Consider the following 21,234-nt stretch of genomic DNA (forward strand, 5'->3'; position numbering starts at 1 on the left):
AGCGAGAATGTTCTGGGAGGAGGTGAAGGAAAGAACGGAGAAGAGAGGGGGAAATCGAGTTGGAAAGGGGGTAGGAGGATTTTTCTGAGCAAAAGAGGCTTGTGGGAAGAGGGAGAGGGAGAGAGAGGGGGGAGAAAGAGTCAAAAATAGAGATAATAAAGTGGGAAAAGGAGGCGCAGAGTAGAGAGATGGAAAGATATAAAAAAGTCAAGATAGAGCAAATGGTATAAGGAAGTAAAAGGGGAAGGGATACCGGAGTACCTAAAGAAAAAGTGAGAGGAAATAGGTGGAATAGGATTGCGAGATTTAGGCTGGAAAACGAAATTAAGAAGGGTAAACATTGGGAAGAAAAGGAGAAAAGGACGTGCAGACTGTGCGAGGGAGGGGAGGAGACGTGGGAGCATACGTGGGAGCGTTGTAGGGAATAAGATAAAGGAGGGGGAGTTGGCAGAAAGCGAGGAGATGGGTGCTGGGTGTGGAGGGAGAGGAGAAATGGATGGGCAGTGGGAGGTGGATGAGGGAGATCGAGAAAGATAGGAACAGGAAAAGGTACTTTTAAGGGTTGGAAGGGGGAGAGGAATGAGGTGAGAATAAGTGAGAGTGAGTGGAAAGCCGAAGAGAGGGGGGTAGAAGTAGTTCAAACGGGTTGTATAGAAGCAAGAGGAAACGGAAGTTCCTTGCGGGAGAGGGTGTGTGTGTGTGTGCAGCGGGTGGGTGTGGGCGGATGCAGAGGCAGAAGCTCACATCCACACCACTAGGTTAAGTAGGTTAAGATAGTATAAGGTAGGTTAAGAGGATGCGTTGAGAGAGGTGTGGATGCTGTAGAGAAGAATGTAACAGGTTTGGGAACGTTCCTTTAAAAAACGCCTTTTGAACCCTACGGGGATATGAAATAAAATATACATACATACATACATACATACACATCCCGCCCGCCTCATTATATTTTAACAAAACAAAACGGTGCGCTCGATAATGCGATGCGCAGTTGCGGCAAGTATCGACCTTGCGATCGATCCGCGATGATCGCGATTCCGGCGAGAGGAAGAGCGGCCACGTCGGGGTAGCGCGCGGCTGCGCAGTATCATTACCCGCGGTGATCTCGAGCAAGAGCAGTGTGGCCAGAACATGAGACGCGGCCCGGTCGTCATAAAGATGGAGGGGATACTCACACAAAACACGAGCCACGTCCGTGTCCGCTCAGTGTTTCGGTTGCCTTCGGCTAAATAAAATAAGGCAGACACGATCTTTTGTCCTTTTTCCTCCCGCTCGATCCGTACCATAACTCGGGTGTCCGCATTTCGTTTTACCACGCAGTCCACGCACTGGCAATGTTATATGTATATATAATGTCACGGCTTTTTTCACCCCCGGAGCGGTCCGGGGCGTGTGCCAGATCAAAAGAAGAAAAGGAGAGAAAGATGACAGGCCTCTCCGACGACTCTTTCGCACCTCCGACATTTCACGAAACGATTTTGCTGTTGGGCGCCAGACGCGTGAATTCGCGTCCGCGAAATCGCGAAGGAAAACCAAACAAGACGCCAGACGAAACGTGTGGATGTGCGAGGAATCGGCTAGCTTGACCTTGCAACCGTTCGCCTAGCCGTGGAGCCGAGGACACCCGAGGGGCAGCAGCAACCAAGGGAGCAGCGGACATCAATATTTCTTTAGGCTAAATACCGGATAGGCGAGTCCGAAGAGCCCATATGGCTAGCGTTCATTTTAGAATATAGCTACGCGACAAATAAGGGAACAGGGGCCTGATTGACCCCGGCAGGCAAGCCGCAGAGGAAAGACAACAAGCGGGTCTCGGCAGGAGACCCGAGCGGAGGAGATAGCGGCGAAAATCGAGCGAAGGGCCCGCGAAATAGCGGGGTCAAAACAATGACCCCCGCGAACGAAGGCACAGCGGTCACAGCCGGGGGCCGAGCCGTGGAATCCGCCTCAGGGGAGACCATAACGTCGATTACCCGACCCGCGACGCGCTAATACCACCGGGCGCGGAGATTGCGGGGTCAAAACAATGACCCCCGCGCATAGGGGTACGGCGGTCACAGCCGGTGGCCGGGCCGCGGAATCCGCCTCAGGGGGGACCCGGACGTCAACCACGCGACCCGCGACGCGATAATACTACCGGCCGCGGAGATAGCGGGGTCAAAACAATGACCCCCGGAAGTCGGTAACCGCGATACTCCGGAGGGAAGTAGCGGACGGAGGGTCACTAGGGGAGGCGCCGGGAAAGATCCGAGGGGTCAGCGGGACCACGCGGTCGCACAAACCTCGGACTCGGGAACCAGGGGAGCGGGGTCCAAAGGGCCCCATGCGTATGCGTACGAGTAATTACGAAGCTCGGATTGAGAACCGCGGGCGACACCGAACACGAAAACATCGAAAAACTGTCATAAGAAAAGAGAAAGCGTTCACCATCTGGCGTGGAAAAGTACCGAGATGTGAATAACACCGATGGTGGGAGCAAAGATCCCGAGGTGGGAACGCCGGGAGAGCCCGGCAACTCGTGGCAGTCGCTCGGATATCGTGGTCGCGGTAATACGTATATAAGATTCGCTCATACAATACGGACTTAGCGCGTAGTTTAGCGCAGCGATATATTACAACCAAGCACTCCCGCGTACTTGCGCGTTAAACATAACTCGTATAACTATTTCGAGCGGTAATTAATTACCATTTATAACAACGTTCGACGAAAAGTGTCAGCGTGAAGCGCATACGGCGCGACAATCTTTGTAATCAAGTACGACGATCTGAAATAAATCAATCGTTTGTTAATATACGCAGTGTCAAGTTAATTTGAATTACTTACTTGCGACTTACCTTGTCCTACGGCATCGATCCATCGTTGTCCAGCGGCGTTCCAGTATGCGATAAGGCGAGGATCTGGGACAGTCAGCGGCAGTTGAGATCCATCCGGGGCAAGAAGCTGAAAGGGAAATTGGCCGATTAATTAAACATACACATTTTCTACTTACCTGTTCCGTCGGGGGTGGTCCCACGTTGTCCATCGATGATCCAGCAGTGAGGAGGCAGCGTCGGGGCGTCGAGACATTCAGCGTCAAAAACCTGAAAATAAAAGAGAATTAATGGAGTATTGTTGCAATATCGTGCTGTAATTTCGATACTTACCTTCTCGGTATATCAAGGTCAAACCGAGTGGCGACCGTTTGATAGGCAAATCTGGCTGAGATTTCATATTTTCGTGTGATCCACGTACCCAGAGAGTGACGTCCGGTCACATCCTAAGGGCTGGGGCGGGGTTAATGAAGGGCAGCGCGATATCCGGCGGAGTGACACAATAAAGGCCGATTCGGCTTCAGTTAATCAGACAAATTAAATAATCAATCACGTGAGCGTCAGAAATGAAACAATCAAAATTGTGGTAACGCGGACGCCAGAAATGAACGGAGTATTACGGTATCGTATAGCCAACGCGCAGAATGCGCTGTGATTAGATCAGAAAAATACAGTAAAAAGAAACTTATAATTAATATAGAACATCGACAGTAAACGCGAAATAATCAGGGAAATAAGAGAAGATGGTACGTCACGCTCGAAGCGCGTGAACGCCACGTATCGAGTCGCACGAGAATTCTGTTGCCAATTATTTTAAGCTTAACGCAAGTAGGAATCGCGGCGCAAGTCACGTCTCAACGTAATGAGGACCGTACGCAACGCAATAACGCGAGATAATTTTCGGCGCGATCGCAAAAAGACGCGGAATACTACAATTAACGCAAAAATACGGACTTAATCTAACGCGAGAATTACCCAAGGATAACTTAAATCATTCGGGCGAATACAATACTCTGTCTTCAGTGATTTTTGTAACGCGCAGAATGATGCGCCGAGATACTCGAAATAGCGCAGAATACTGGAACGAACGCGAGGAAAAATATACGGAATTACCGCGAGCAATAATAACACGCAATCACGACGGCACTGTCGTAAGTAAATCACGCGAATAACGTTCTCCCGCCAGCACAACTACTTCTTACACGCAATTACCGAAACAACGCATCCGAACATAACTATCCTAACACGCATAATTTTCTACGGCAATGAGCCCATATAAACGGCAGGTTAACGCGATTAATGTGCCGACGCGGACGACATTCCAACATAAGTAATGTTTGGTAATTTGATACGCCATGAACACTGTATGCGCGAGATGCAACCACGAGCGCGGACATCACACGAACACGGACTTGCATTCCCGGATTTCGCCACGAATCTATCGCGATCTCCAGAGGCTCGCTATCACGTCTTTATCCCAATTCCGCGGCCACGATACCATCCCGAGGCCCTTCGCTCTCGCTGTCGATCGCCATTCGATACTCGGTCTCACGGGACCGTGCGTGTCGCGATATTACAACGTTTTTCCCGGACGAGAGCGCGCACCGGAGGGCGGCGTCGTGGCTTTACATGTCGGTATTAAGTACTTGCGAGCAACCTCACCGATGCGATGCTTTCTCTTCGGGCTTCTCGCCGTCACCTCGTGCCAACAGTCGTCGCAGGACGAAACGAATACCCGACTCGGGGCGGCTATCGCGAATCGTAAAGAAACTTTTATAGCGTGTTCGGACTCGCCGACGGACGACCAGAGAGTCTCGCTAAATCCGCTCAATTGCGGAATCGATGTGGCACCCTCTTCCGTAAGGGCGCGCCGACCAATCGGGAGCGTGCTTGCAAGCTCGCGCGATATTTTAACGCAGGATCGTCGTAAGGTGGATCCTTCGGGGGCGCGCAACGGTCCCTCGGCGGCGTAGCGACTCTTTCAATCTGTCCCTGGGCAGCGGGCTGGACTTTGTTCTGGCCGGTGTGCCTCCGGTTTGACCTCGGGGCGGTGATCAGTCACCCCGCGGGCCGATATTTCGTGGAGGCAAATTGCTGAGGTCGGGTTTTCCCCAGGCGCTTGGGGCCCCGCTATCGGCGGCCTTGTCCATCTGTCGCCTTTCTCGTCGCTGCTCGTCCCTGGGCGCGAATTTCCGCGTCTTGTGACGGCGGCGGGGCACTGCCACGAAGCGGCGCGGCGGGCCGCAACGTCACAATACATACAATTTGTAATACTAAAATAAATAAAAGTATTAAAATATTAAAATATTAAATATTAAATAAAAATAAATAATGTAACGATACACGATAATAACGTACTTACGATAATTCTTTCGCTTAAACGGGATTTTGTAGTAACTTACGATAATTCACTCCGCGTAAACGAGTGAATTGTAAGTTACTACAGAAGTAACGCTCGCGTAAACGTAGTATATTTTTATTTTTATATTTAATTTAATTTTTTTTTACACAAATAGAAATAGCATAGCAATTTACATTTTTGCAACCAGTATTTTTTTCTTGAAAGCGAGAATCGTGTTTAATTGTGTAGATATGCGACCAATATATGCTAATATATTTATATCCTTGAAAATTATTTATTTAAATTTTAAATAATACACGTTTATTATATATGGGCGCTACTACTTTTGCCGTGCGGTATTCTACCTTAGTCAGCTATGCTTATTCTAACTTAATCAGCTACTGGGTGCGTGCGTAGAAATAGCCCAAGTTAGGTGAATCGCAAAGGAGGGTAGAGAGATGTAGGCGACACAGTAAGATAAGTTTTACACACTATGTTTACATTTTATTTACATTTTTAGTGAGTGTCAGTGTACCTAGCTTTAACCTGATAACCCCCTCGTTGCTTGGTTTGCGTCGATGCATCCCATTCGTGGTCTCCGGGTTCGCCTGTGTACCTACGGTGGATGTAATTGTGGCGTCCCGCATCGTTATCTCAGCATCGGTTGCAGTAGAGGCGTCGCGCGTCTGTCTCTTTTTGCTGCTGCCCGGAACCTTCTCCGGGTTAACCTTGGCACGCTTCGGGGGATCATCGTGCTTTGAGGCGTCTGTGGCCGCGGTAGTGCTACTCACACTCGTTACCCCGGATGAGTAAGAAGAGAGCGTTACGTTTCTCTTTCGGTGCGAGATAACTTGTAAAGGCATCGGCAGGGTCCGCCGTCGTCGAGTAAAATCATTGTCCTTCTTAAATTGTTCTTCAAAAAGCCGCGGCGTCTTGCCTTCTGTCGTCTTACCGCCGGATGTGTGGGATGCCAGGATGAGGCGACCACGCGCAAGGGTCCGTACCCGGTGATAACCTGAAACGAAGTGACTCGGACGCGGTACCGTGAAAGAACGTGCGCGGTGTATGGCTTGCCGGCGACTGCGCGCCGTTATTGGCGGGGCGCCTCGCGCCTTGTGCCAGGCGACCGAGCGCCTCTACTGGCCGGGCGACTTGCGCCTTGTAGGCGACTGGCGTTGTGTGTAGGCGACTCGCGCCGAGAAAGCGGCTAGCGCTGTAGGCGATTAGCGCCGTCGTAGGCGACCGAGCGCCGAGAAAGCGGCTAGCGCTGTAGGCGACTCGCGCCGTTGTAGGTGACCGAGCGCTGAGAAAGCGGCTAGCGCTGTAGGCGACTCGCGCTGTTCTAGGCGACCGAGCGCCGAGAAAGCGGCTTGCGCTGTAGGCGACTAGTGCCGTTGTAGGCGGCCGAGCGCCGAGGAAGCGGCCAGCGCTGTAGGCGACTCGCGCCGTCGTAGGCGACTAGCGCCGTGAGTAGGCGTCTTGCGCCGAGAAAGCGACTAGCGCTTGTAGGCGACTTGCGCCGTGAGGCTTCAGCGTCTAGGCGCTCTATGCTTTTGGCGACTGGCGCCGGGAAGATCTGCTCGAGCCCGTAGGGGGTCTCCCTTTATACTAGTCGGTGCAGAAATTAGAACTCGCGAAGCTGCCCCGGCTATGCGACGCCTGGCGGCGTTGCTGCGAACTGCCGGTATTGCAGGCATCGCGCAGAGATGTATCATTGGTGGCGCGGACCGCCACATCATACATTACCGTTATGTGAGTTATTGTATTATTATGATAAACTCATTTATGCTAGTAAAAACATATTAAAGTAAATGGAACATAATAAATAACACTTGATATTTATTAATAAATAATAATAAAATTTATGATTTATTTGTAGTATAATAAATAAATAAACGCACATGTCCTTCGAGATTACAAATATTAAAGCACTCAATTTGCGTACTTAAGGAACAACGCAATTGCAGTTCACAATTTTGTAAATTGCACATCTTTACTTGCAGATAAGTATCGCCGGCATTTGCGTTACCCGATGTGCACCACGGGGAGGTTGCTCGGTCGGATTTTGCACATCATGTCTCTTACAGACATGAATAAGTCTTTTACAGACATATATTGTCTCTTACAGACATGAAGTTTCTTATAGACATGATGTCTTTTACAGACATTTTGTACATACTCGTTTTTTATATCTCTATACTTTTGTGTCCACGATACTAGAAATCGTTCCGAGATCTCGGATGGAGAGAGAATTGACTAATCGCATTGGTCAATTGACCGAATTGTTTAAATATGATTTGTTAAATCTTTCTCTGTCCGAGATCTCGGAGTAATTTTTAGCATCGTGGTTACAAGATTTACAGACATGGTGTCTTTTATAAACATAATGTTTTTAAAAGATACTTTACACGGCGCTGGTTTTATTTGCATTTGCTTTTATAGACATTATTGCATATCATTAAATGAAGAAAGATCAGCAATATTGTCATCGTCTGTAGGATATAATGTTAGACTACTTTTTTCCTTAGTAGGATGCTTAGCATATAATTTATTAGATGACATGAGAGATAAATGATTGTCATCAATTTTCATGTTTAAAATATTTTCCCCTCTGGCATGTAATGCTGATTTAACGACGCAAATAGCATTTACAGAAACTGATGACAGACTATTTAGTTTTTTCATTTTTACATCTGGCAGATATGAAAATATTTTTTTTGAATCAGCATTCGAGTTAGGAAGTGATCGAATTGCATTTAGAAGAGATCTTAAATTGGGATATTTAATGTCGTTATTCTGACATTGCAAAATTTGTTTCCACATTTCATCAAAATTTAATTTTTTTAAATTCTGTTTTTCTGCTACAGTAAAATCTAAATGCAATGTTGACCATTCTTTCTTTAAACAGTCTTCATCAAAACCGCCAATAGTTTTAACGATAAAGGAAATATCATTGAATGACGTTTCTCTATCGATATCAAATAAAGCTGTATGCGATTTGAAAACTTCTAATTTAGACAAAAATTTGTCATTGACTGGTAATCTTTTACAAATTTGCTTTGCAGCAGTTATGTAAAATTGTAAACAATTTTCTCGAATATTTATAACTGCGTCCGTACGTCCTTCAATCATTAATTGACTGAGATATTCTTCGCATTGCGATCCTAAATTAATTTCACACAAAGATTTATGATTTTCATTCATTTTGTGAAAAATTAATTTCAGGCAAATATTTTAAAAATTTTGGTTTTAAAAAATTTTTACAGATATCAATAAGGAAAACAATTACTTTCGACTGCAACAAATGAATTCTTGTTTCTTTAGCTTGAAAAAATGCATTAAAGACATTAAAAAATTGTAATATATTTTTTAAGAATAATACATATGCTTTCATGTCTATGTTCTGCATTACAGATAAAAGACATTCCCCCGATTCTGTCTTTTCACTTACAACCCATTCAAAAAATATTTAATAATATCCCAATATTCAAGAATTCGTTCAACACACGAGTGGCGAGAAAGCCACCGCGTTTCTGCTAATTTTAAAATTTTATGATTTGTTTCTTGAAAACATTCACAAAATTCGCGAAAAATGGCTGTACGCTTCGGACTACTATTTATATATGTTGCAATCTTTCTTAAAAATTTGTCGCAAACTGGAGGTATTTTTTCACATGCGGCATGCGCAATTAATGCAGCGGAATGGCATGGACATTAAAGCGTTAATACATTTTTACACATTTCTTCAAGTTTTTTTTTAAATGATAAATGTTTCCCTGTCATGACAGAAGCATTATCGCATGACAAAGCAACAATATTTTTAAATGGTATTTGTAGTTTCAACATTTCTTGTTTAAAGGCATTAAATAATTTTTCTGCACTGCAATCTCTCGCATCGATATCAATCAACTTTACTAATTGTGAGTGAATATCTAATGTTTGAGGATTAACATATCGTACATGAAACGTCATCCTTTTTTCATTTGTAATGTGTCTGATGTTTCATCAATAAAAATTGAAAATTTAGTATTTTGAATATTTTTGAGTACACGATTAGTCTCAACTGGGCACAAAACATTCGAAATTATATTCGTACACTTTGTTCGACCCATACACATATTTTCTAAAATCTCTCTACAATCCTCATCTTTCGCTAAGTCTTTAAACAAATTGAGAATTATTTCTGCAGATGCAAACAAAATATTTCTTTCAACCATTACGGTGGCATATCGAATTTCAAATGATATTTTTTTCTTCTTAAACGGCAAAAATGTTTTGTTTTGCGCATTTAAATTTTTGTTCGACGAACTACTTTCTGTATTACATTTTTCTAAATTTTTTAAATGCATCTTAGAATCTGCATGATGATAGATTTGAGATAAACCACGAACAATAGATTTATCACAAATAGAACAAGCAAATACATTTTCTTTATGTGGCACTTCAAGTAACCACAGCTTAAATTGTTCAATCTGTAACCATTTTTGTTTGGCGCACCGCCGTGTATCATAGTGTAAATAGTAGCTAATTATAGGATCGATTTCGTGTTGTCGCTTCACATTGTTAATTGTACGGTTCTTGTATTGATTAGTTATACCGGGTTAAATTATCGCGCCTATTAGCGAAACGTCGGTGGATCGCGATTGGTACACTTGTCGATATTCGCGCGACTCACCCGACTCGTGCTGCCCGCCCGCGGGTGGCATCCCCCATTATGAGAAGAATTCGGTACTCGCTCGCGCCGTACTTCGCAGATGCGCGAGCCGGAGTACGGAAGAGAGGGACTCCTCGTCAAACAGTCGGAGAGGACACACCTCTCCACAGAACTTTTCGTCAAGCCGCCGTGCGGCACACACACACACATATTCGCAAGACAGCCGTCTTACGGCAAACACATTTTTGGCCAGCCGTCTTACGGCAGGGACTCATCAGTCGAACGTCGTGAAGCTCACACGTTACCGTTTTCGCGTGCGCGAACTCGGAGTGCTCGGTCGCCCATCGCAGACCACGAAGACCTAATCGCTTGCTATCCTGCCTATCTGTGCCTGCTTGCTATACCTGCCTGCCCGCTTGCTATACCGGACTGCTGCATGCTTTCGCCTTGCACGCCAGAGATCTCGCCAACGGGAGGACGACGTCAACACCCAGGAGGCGCCGGGCAACGACACGGTGAGTCGCCACGCATTTTTTTAAGATATTCGCTTACTTGCTTCGCTTTATTCGCTTTCGCGAGGGCACGGGCCCTCTGGTCCTTCGAGAAATTTTTGTTGACCAATCGCAAATCCGGGGAGCGCCTCATACCCCCCCGTGCAATTTTTGTTTAAATCGTTGTTTATACCTGCTGCTTTATTTGAAGTACTCGAGTTTACATCATTATTATTGTATAATGATGTACTTTTTGTGATATTATTTTTATAACATGCAGATTCCGCATGTCTTAAAATATGTGATGAACTGCACGAAAAATTATTATTGCATACAGTGCAATGAAAAAGACTATTATCAAATGATACTTTGCGTATCCAAGATTTAAAGCGATCATCAGTTAGCCAATTTTCAGAAAAAATTCGTTTACATTTTTTTTTCAATTGATCACACGTATCCATGTTAATAATTAAATAATTAAATAATTAAAAAAATAATAATAAACAAAAATTTGACATTTTTAAAATTTTTAACACGCAATTTTTTATACGACTCACCACACGTCGAGTTGTCACATGAATCGCCACACTTGAGTCACCATACGAGCCACAACACAAGTTATTAAGTCACCACACCAATTACCACACAATCTTTATTGAAGAATAATTTTCATCAAGCTTTTATAAAAGCTCAATTCGCGAACTTTACACACAACTTTACGCACTTATGCACACAAAAACTCGTGGGTTTATTCGTGTCGGCTTGTCAGCTGTCATTACCCCAATAGGCGTTTTTCATTTGTTACATAGGTGGAAGAAGAAAAACGCCGTGATTCGCGTTTGGATGACATAGAAGATGATATAGAAAAATTAAAAAGCCTTAAAATGTCGAGGGACGAAATGTCAAGTAAGTACTATACATTTTTTATCACTAACTAACTCACTCATACTACGTTTACGCGAGCGTTACTTTTGTAGTAACTTACGATAATTCACTCGTTTACGCGGAGTATATTATCGTAAGTGACTACAAAATCTTGTTTACGCGAAGGAATTATCGTAAGTTACTACAGAAGTAACGCTCGCGTAAACGTGTAGTATCACTCACTCACTTTATACAACTCTTGCGAATTATCTTTCTTTCTTTTTGACTGAACGCGTTATTCCTATGATGGTCACAAATAATCCTCACATACAATAAGATAATTACACCACATGCACGCCAATATAGTTAACCCTTAAAGTGTGTATACGTTTTTTTTCGGTACCTTCTAATTGTATACGTGGGTCTGTCACATTCAACGCTATTAAAGTATTTTAAAAAATCTAAAAAAAATCATGAAACATCTGAACATGAACAATCTGTTTACATTGTAATTGACGATTTTATAGTTATTTTGATAAACATCGTTTATTTAACATCTTCTAACAGGCTTGCAAGTTTTACAGTTACGAGCAGATATCACTTTGGCTTGGACGCCGTAGACCCACATATATATGTAAAGGGTTAATTTAATTTAATTATATTACAAATTTTATTATTATTATCTTCTTTCAGCAGAAGATTGCAATTGCAATTGCAGCGGCAGCAGAAGCAGCTGCAGCTACAACAACCGCAGCAACCGCAGCCGCAGCCGCAGCCGCAGCAAGAGATAAATAGTACGTATTTCTTTTTATATTAATAGTATTATTTTCATCTATTATTTTTTATTACATACACATATTCCGTTTATAATATTCCTTTATTTTTTTAGGACTCCGACGAGGAATGGAATGCGGGCGAGCGCGCGCGCGCTGGTATTCCCAGCGGGGCCGCCTCTGGGGACGAGGCCGTCCTTACACAATAAAAAATTATTATTTGAATTAAAACATGTAGTTGTATTGTTAATGTATTTTAATTTTATGTTTCAATTTAAAAAATTTGTTGCTTTAATTTAAAAAATGTATTTGCTTTCTAATTTTTTTTATGTACTTACACGGAGAAAATTTTTTCTTAAAATTTACCCTGAAATCACGGTAGTTGTAGAACAACATGTACCACCAAGAATTTTATGCGAGCTATTTTGATTAATATTTACCATGATAAAAAATATTAATATCTTTACATTACAAAATATGTTTGATTAATTTTACTAAAATATATTTAGAAAATTTCAATAATTTTTCAAAATTTACCAATCTGCTTGGTAATTTTTATCACGTTGTTTGTAAAATGTCTTTTGTATATTTAAAAAATTCCTTGGTTGCCAAGTTGTCCTAAGTTTGTAATAAATTTAAGGGTAAAATATAACAAAATATTCTCTCCGTGTATAACATTTAACTTTTTAATTTTAAAAAAATCTTATTTATAAGAAACATATGTCTGTAAAAGAGACATATATAATGTCTGTAAAAGACTTATTCATATCTGTAAGAGACATCATGATGTGCAAAATCCGACCGAGCAACCTCCCCGTGGTGCACATTTACGCAAATGCCGGCGGTACTGATCTGCAAGTAAAGATGTGCAGTTTACAAAATTGTGAATTGCGATTGCGTTGTTCCTTAAGCACGCAAATTGTGTGCTTTAATATATGAACCTAATATCGAAGAACATGTTCGTTTATTTATTCATTATGTTATAAATAAATCATGAATTTTATTATTATTTATTAATAGATATCAAGTGTTATTTATTATGTTTTATTTACTTTAATATGTCTTAAAAATACTGGTTGCAAAAATGTAAATTGCCATGCTATTATATTTAATATTTTAATATTTTTATTTATTTTAGTATTACAAATTGTATGTATACATATAACATTGCCAGTGCATGGATTGCGTGGTAAAATGAAATGCGGACACCCGAGTTATGGTCATGGTACGGATCGAGCGGGAGGAAGGACAGAAGATCATATGTCTGCCTTCTTTTATTCAGCCGAAGGCAACCGAAACGTTGAGCGCACACGGACGTAGCTCGTGTTTTGTGTGAGTATCCCCTCCATTTCCATGACGACCGGGCCGCGTCTCATTTTCTGGCGGCACTGTTTTGTCGTCGCCAGCCAAGGTTTTTTCATAAAACAAAAAACGACACATGTGGATGGATTCAAGTTTTATTTTATAATACACCTATATGTAGGCGTATTATAACTAATCAATTAGCAAAAAGAAAATTATAAACGCATCTAAAATATAAACGGATTTAAAAAAAATGGAAGAATTTATTCATAGTAAGTGAAAAAAGCAATAATATATTGTTATTAATAATTCTAAAAAATATTATTAAATAACATATATTTATATATTTTTTTAAATTTAATTAATCTTTAATGATGTATGACCGCAATATAAAAAAGTGTGCAAATTAGCAACTTGCACATTGCTTTCTCATCATTATAGATCGCTACCATTGCTCCTATTTTATTTTAGTCATCTTCGCCATTCCTGAAAAATTAGAAAAATTTGGGCATTGTTTTTAAGAAAAGTAGTACATTAATGAAAAATTAAACCCATATGAAAAATTGGTCTTCATCACACATTCTTTTTTTGGATCATCCTTAGGGAGTGAAATATATACACAATATATACACAATAGCATCGGTTTAAAAAAAATACGTCCCTTACTGAAAAATTAAACTCATTGTCGCCATCCCCAAAAAATTAAAAAAATTTTGGAACCGGTTTCAAAATTTTTCAAATTTTTCGGGGATGGCGATGGGTATAATTTTTCATAACCAATTTTTTGCAAACCGGTTCCAAAATCAGTAACAAAAAATTATCCATAAAAGAAAATCAGCTTGATATCTCAAAATTTGCGGAAATTAAAGCAATCACGTACATTTTTTTAAACAGAAATCGGAAACCTCTTTATTATTAACAATTTTTATAATTCTATTACATTTTTTAGTTCTTCCTTGTTTCTTTGTTTATGTGTTCCTTGTTTAAAAGCGTGGTCATGTACAACCGCATCAAATAACGTCAAGAGAAAATACCGATCTCCAGGTCACCGATCTCCATGTCATACCAATCCAGATCACTTGTAATTCTTTAAGATTCGGTCAATTAATTCCCAAAAATTTGGAAAAATTTTGGTACCAGTTTCCAAAAAATCGGTAACGAAAAAATTATACATTTTGTGGCAATCCCTGGAAAATTCTACCCCTGTTCATATATCATTCTTTAAGATTCGGTCAATTATTTTCCGAAAAATTAGAAAAATTAGAAAAACCGGTTTCCAGAAAATCGGTAACCAAAAACTGTACACATCATGGCACTCCCCGGAAAATGCTACCCCTATTTCATATACTTTTGGTGAAAATTCGGTCCACTAACGAATGAGTAATTCGCGGTCATACAGACGGAAGACGGTACTTATATATATATATACTAGCTTTTTCTATCGAAAAAAAAAATTTTGTTTTTTTTTTCTTTCTTCCTCCATAACTCCTTCAAAAATATAATTTTAAGGTCAATATTTGCAGGAGTTCAAGGTCACATGGATACTAACTTACGACGCCAATACTTCATACTTGCGAGGGCAATTTTTACATGCTTATCCCCCTATGCCCTTTATCGATATACCACATTTTTAGTAAAAGATATATTTTTTTTTTCAATTAAATGTCCTTGTTTGTTGGTTTCTTCTATTTTTATTTTTACACTTTCTCTTTTGTTGCTCTAGAAAATGCTACATAGAGTTGTCCATGTGCAAATACTGTATTTCGTAGATATTCTTACCTTTTTTAATGTTTGTCCTTGTGCTTTATTTATTGTCATTGCAAATGCGACGTATTGGAAACTGTCGCCTTTTAAGCTTAAATGGTAGTTCAATATCACTTGATATGAAATCGATTCTTGGTAAGAAGACAATTTCTCCTCTTGCTGGCCCTGTCATAACCTCCGCATGAATCAGGTTTTGTTTCAGTTCTCTTACAATCAATCTTGTTCCATAATCTTGTTGCATAATCCTTTCTTTGAATTTATATTCCTTAAAAGTATTATTATGGCACTCATTTTTAATTTTAGTCGATAAACGGCATTCCACTTAGTGTCACACTATTTAAAAACTCCGTTGGAAAATTTAAATGTTCTTGTTCTTCTTCACTCTCAATAGAGTCAATTGATAGATATTCTTTTTCTTCTCCTTCCATTAAACCTAAAATGTTGTCATTAATTTTAAACGTGTCCTCATTTTTTGGACAAAGGATCGCTCTATCTGGATTTTCCATTATTTTTTCCATAGTTATTTTTTCTCCAAAAATGTCTGTAATTAGTGATCCTTTACATAAAAATTCGTGTGAAATTTCTATTGTATCTTGTTGTAGTCCATCTGTATTCGTCAAGTTACCCTCTCCTAATTCCATTAGCCAATTTGCAAATTCTCTTTCTTCCCCTGTTCTCATATTTTCCTTAAGCCTAATTTGAATTACTTCCTTCTATATTGAGTTGTATTTTACAGTTGACTCAATTATAACTGTTCTATTTGCATGAACCACTACAAGTAAATTTTGTCTGAAGTCTCCTGCAAAAAGAATTACTTTTGCTCCAAATGGTTTTGTATTCCTCATCAGATCTCTTAATAATTTATCGACTGCTGTTAGAGCTTGTCCTACAATCATGCTCACTTCATCCCATATTATTAGTTTCGCAGAGATTAATTCTCTTGCTTCCTGCGTTTTTCTTCTGATATTTGGTTTCGTTGTTTCATCTATTGGTATTGTTAGCTTGAACAAACTGTGATATGTTCTTCCCCCCTTTAGAAGTGTTGCTGCTATGCCTGTTGACGCACATGGTAAAACCACCTCGTTTCTTCCTCTGATTACACTTAATAATGTTATTAAACAGGTATGTTTTTCCACTTCCTGCAAATCTGTCTATAAAAAATAATTTTTTGACTTCATTCTCATTTTTAATTGCTCGCATTACTAAATCGTACACGTGCTTTTGCTCTGCATTTAATGTCAACAATAAATCTTCTCCTCTACTTCTTTCTTCATCTAAATCATATTCTATTTTAGTAATTTTCACTGGCTTTGGTTTTGGCAATTTGAAGTTTACGCAGCTAGTTCCATTATTTCTCATTATTTCCTCGATATAATTCATGGCTATATTTTCTAGATTATCCATATTTTTATGTACATAATCTTCAATCATGGGGTCTTTATATTGTTGCGCCCGTGCCGAGACGCCCGGTAGAAGCCCGAAAAGCAGTTGCGAAGCGCTGCGTGACGTCGAGCCTTGACGATGAGCTGTTGCGTTTGTTTGTTTACTTCTGCCGTCTGTCAGATTCTCCGCCGGGCCTTCGAACCGTTCAGACGTGTTCACGAGCCATATTGTTCTATTACATTACTGCATTAAACGAGTTCTTTTCTATTTGTGAGTATTTATTCCCGGTAACGGGATTGCGCGCCGCGTTCGCGAGTGAGTGCGTGAGAGTGTGTGCTGCGAACGCGCGGTCGAGCGCAACATTTTGGGGGCTCGTCCGGGATCGGACGAGCGACGACGAGCATTATTCCTATGGCCACGAGGAAGAGACTCCGGGTGGAGACACCTCAGCGTTCGTGCGAGCAGGATTCGGCTGAAGCGACGGCAATGACCACGGTTGCTGAGAGTCTTCAGACCGTCATTTAGGAGGTCCGGCTCCTGCGCGAGGAACAGGCGCAGAGAGAGAGGGAGTACGCCGAGACGTTCCGCCGGCAGGAGGAGGAGCTCCGTCTTCTCCGAGGGATGAATTCCGGCGCACAAACACAGCTAAGTTATTTTAATAATAGAGCGTCTGGAGACTCGGAGACTCGAGTCGCGAGCGGCGCGGGCGGCGTGGGGGCGAGAGTCACACGCGGAAATATCGCGATCTCGAACGGCGCGGAAGCGCGAGACGCGCACGCGAGTGAGGGGGACGCGATCTCGAGCGCCGCGGTAGCGCAAGTCGCGCGTGCGGGAGAAAAAGACGCGATCTCGAGCGGCGTGGGAACGCGAATATACGCGAGTGATAGTGTCGCGGTCGCGAGTGCCGACCTGGGGTACAAACTGAAACCCGACACGTACGACGGAACAACCCCGTTACAAGAATATTTCTCGCAATTGAGTTTGATCGCGCGTGCGAACCATTGGGATGACGCCACAAAAACGATCGCGTTGGTTTCGAGCCTGAGGGGAAAGGCACGCTCGGTCTTGGAAACGGTTCAAGATGTCGAGCAGTTAGATTTCGCGGAACTTAAAACAAAACTTGAGTTGCGTTTCGGGGAGGGACGACAATCACGGAACTGTTACGTCGCGTTTACGAACCGTAAACAAAAATTCGGGGAGGATTTGGCAACACTCGGATCCGAAATTGACAAACTTTCGCGCCTGGCGTACCCCGAGTGCCCATATGAGCTTCGCGATAAAATCGCTTGTGCGCAATTCGTTACGGCCGTTTCCGATAATTTTATTCGGCGAGCGCTTCAGATGGAGGGAATAACCTCCTTAATTCTGGCCGTTGAAAGGGCTAAAGCGCTCAAAGTTATCCAGGGGGATAATTCAGAGAGATACAGGGAGAATTTAAACAAGAATTTCGTAAAAAACGGAGATAGAAATTTGGTAAAGAATGAGGAACGTGATATCGGAGGGAAGACTGAGGAAAAGGATAAGGAGGGAAAGGGCCCGAAAGGGAATTGGCGAGGCAGCAAATTTGGCGCTGGCCGGGGGGAGTGTTGGACGTGCGGTAAAACCGGGCATTTCCGGTCAGAATGCCCTAATGAGGGAAACGCGATTTAGTTGAGCTTGGCGGGGTGGGCTCAATTTTTGTGAAAAATTCCCTGAAAGTCGTGTGATTGATTCTTTTTAATCTTTAAAGTGTTATGTTGTTTTTTGTTTCTGTGCGTCGTGTGACTTTTTGTTTTAGAGGAAATCGACGGCATGTGTTGGTGAGATCGATAGGAGTCTCCACGTGTGGCAGATCGACAGCCAGAACTCCCAATCCGAAGTGGACCGCCTGCCCACGGTTTTTGACCCGTAGTTTTTCCGTGGGCCATAGGGCAAATGCCGGGCGGGGACCTGGGGAGCCCTGCGGGGCGCAGGGTCCACGGGAAGTTTCCCCCCCCCTTGTCCGAAGATTTCGCGGGAGAGCAGCGGTCGAGGAAGAGGACGACATTTCGGAGTACCGGAGGACTCGAGGGCGAGATAGTGCGGACGGCCCTCCTGAAGACGGCTTAGGAGAGTCTGGCCAGCTTTTCCCAGAGGTCGATTGTGAGGAGAAGGTCGTGGCGGCAAGAAGCTGTACTCGTCTGGGCGCTGCTCCCCTTTGATTGTCGGGACGACAATCTAGGAAGAGGGAGGGCAGTGTTGCGCCTGTGCCGAGACGCCCGGTAGAAGCCCGAAAAGCAGTCGCGAAGCGCTGCGTGACGTCGAGCCTTGACGACGAGCTGTTTCGTTTGTTTGTTTACTTCTGCCGTCTGTCAGATTCTCCGCCGGGCCTTCGAACCGTTCAGACGTGTTCACGAGCCATATTGTTCTATTACATTACTGCATTAAACGAGTTCTTTTCTATTTGTGAGTATTTATTCCCGGTAACGGGATTGCGCGCCGCGTTCGCGAGTGAGTGCGTGAGAGTGTGTGCTGCGAACGCGCGGTCGAGCGCAACAATATTTATTCCAAAGTGTTGGTACATTTGTAGGTGTTCCATATATGCAAATAGCTCTCTAATTTGTGCAGGCATTTGGCTCTCTTTCGCTTTTTCTAGCGTTTTGTCTCATTGATCGTCTGATTCTATCAAATTCCTTGTTTTTGCCGCATCCTTGAACGTCTCATAAAGAACTTTGTTGACAGTTCTCAAATCCTCGTAACATTTAGCTCCCCTAACATGTAAGAGAAGCAGTCGTAAATAATATCTTTCATTATCTCTTTTATGCTTACTGTATATAATCTAGAAATGATCTTTTCTGTTCTTTTTTGACGTAGTTTCCATTTTGTTTCTTTTTTTTTCATACACATATTGTGACGCAACCTCTGTGTATAATAAATGCCTCGCTCTTTCATCATCTTGATTTAATTTAAACCATGCTGTAAGGGTAGTGTCCCTTCTCTGTGCACTTATTGCTGCTTGTTCTTCATTTCCCTCTTTAACATATATCATTTGGCGATTAGGTAAATGAACTGCCAGTCTTATTACTGTATGAGACTTCATGAACATTTCATATCCGTTCAGTCTTGCTTCTGGTGTACTAACATATCTTGCATCCACGAATGATTTTACCTCATCTATTTTAATGAGTCTCGTTCCGTCTCTTGCTTGCACCTCAATGGGAGCACAATCAAATCCTTTATGAATGTACTTGTATAAATATTTAACGCTCTTTACTGATGAACATATTTCCAAATTTATGTGCCGATCATATTTCATTAATAAATATGGTGAATATGGCACTACCCATTTATTATCAATTTTTTTTCCTCTTACCTTGTATTTTTTTCCCTGTATTCCTTCTTTGATACATGGGATATCCATTCTCATTTGCTTTTGTTTTGTCTCTAAATTTTTTTGGATAGCCTTTTGTACACTTTTCTTCTTCCCCTATGCAAGGATATCTTCTCGATGTGTCGCTACATGGTCCGTAAATCATATGCCTTAAAACCATTGCATTAAGCTCTGGATAGCTTTCTTCATCAGGTATTTCAGCCCATACCATCTTGTCTATTATTTCTTCATCTCTTGGCTTTTCTTTATCATCTAAAATTGCAAGTAAATGCAAATATGGTAGTCCTCTTTTTTGGAACTCAATTACGCCTACATAGGCTATAATTTTTCCGAAAATTTCCTTTTGCATTAGATCTCTCATCAGTTCTTTTACATCCAAGTTGAAGGCTTTTGCTACTAAATCTGGACGATATTCTACCATCAAGGTTTTCCTTAATTGACGGAGACTGTGGATTGCATGTCACTGTTAAAAAGATGTCTGGTTTCCCAAACTTTCTCACTATAGACATTGCATCTTGATATCTTTCTTGCATATTTCTTGGACTTCCGATAAATGATGATGGTAATATTACTGGTATACCAGCTTTAATTCCTTCATTTTGTTCTCGATTATCTAGGTGATCCATTAACCCTGAATACAGTTCTGCTCTTATCTCTTTGGCTGATTTAATTTAATATGATTAAGTCTGTTAGCCTCAGTTTTCATATAGGCATCTAGTATGAATTGACACCTCAACTTGCCTGCCATTTTAAATTGACTAAATTCTTTTCTAGGTGCCAGCAAGTAAGCATAATAATTCATCTGAAAAATTTTATATCTTTGATATATAGGAGTATTTGATTTCATTTCAGAATGCCATCCATCGTTGCCATATAGATATAATAAAGAATAACACATTGGGTCACACCTTTTATCCAGAATTGAAATTTGTTGAATATCGTTCGCATTTTTGTTATATATCCTAATGTCTCTCTCAAATAGAGGCTCACCATCAACATTATTAAAGACGGCTATTTCATTTGCACATGGGGCATTATACTCCGCTACAGTCCGCGATTTGTGCAAATACGGGCTTGGGTGTCCCCGTTCTGAAGATCGTGTGTGGCTCGACCGCCGTGCTTTTTCGCGCGTTACCGCGATCCACGCGCAAAGCAAATAAAATAAAATAATATTTTACAGTCGGGCCGGGCACTTTAGTGCCGCAAAACTAAACAAACAGAAGGTGGATCGGGAAAGAAAATGACCTTATATACTAGACGAGCCGCTGCTCGGCGACCGCTGTCGCAAACCTTAATCTTATCTTAATCTAGTTGCGCCAGACGGATCAAAACAAAATAAACGTGTTTACTCGTCGATAAAAGGGAAAACTGAACATAATGTCTTGGAGCTTGGGCTCCCTATTCTTATCAGTCCTCGCAGCGCTATGGGAGGGCTGGCCTAGGCCGGGGCATCTTCTTAGTCCTCCGAGGAGTCCTCTCCCGAAAAAATGCTCCGGAACTCCTCG

The 21,234-nt window shown here is 42.0% G+C and overlaps 1 protein-coding gene across 1 annotated transcript; it reads right to left on the minus strand.

The window, feature by feature from the left end:
- Nucleotides 1-2,748: 2,748 nt before the first annotated feature.
- On the minus strand, nucleotides 2,749-20,355 carry LOC112452643. The gene is made up of 6 exons (XM_025012962.1): nucleotides 20,103-20,355; nucleotides 19,712-19,981; nucleotides 19,311-19,611; nucleotides 2,988-3,078; nucleotides 2,833-2,938; nucleotides 2,749-2,762 (listed from the first exon to the last, which is right to left on the minus strand). The coding sequence occupies exons 1-6, from the start codon at nucleotides 20,353-20,355 to the stop codon at nucleotides 2,749-2,751; spliced, it is 1,035 nt and encodes a 344-aa protein (XP_024868730.1).
- Between the last annotated feature and the right edge of the window lie 879 nt (nucleotides 20,356-21,234).

This window comes from Temnothorax curvispinosus, unplaced genomic scaffold (genome assembly GCF_003070985.1).
Source record: "Temnothorax curvispinosus isolate PA1 unplaced genomic scaffold, ASM307098v1 QBEX01003555.1, whole genome shotgun sequence".
NCBI lineage: Eukaryota > Metazoa > Arthropoda > Insecta > Hymenoptera > Formicidae > Temnothorax > Temnothorax curvispinosus.

Bases quoted from the DNA above. Each gene is read 5' to 3' on its own strand.
- LOC112452643 (XM_025012962.1), bottom strand. From the start codon at position 20,355: ATGGATCACCTAGATAATCGAGAACAAAATGAAGGAATTAAAGCTGGT. The intron at 19,612-19,711 runs GTAAGAGGAAAA...TATGTTCATCAG, and splicing joins TACAGGGAAAAAAATACAAG to TAAAGAGCGTTAAATATTTA. The intron at 2,939-2,987 runs GTAAGTAGAAAA...TTTCCCTTTCAG, and splicing joins GACCACCCCCGACGGAACAG to CTTCTTGCCCCGGATGGATC.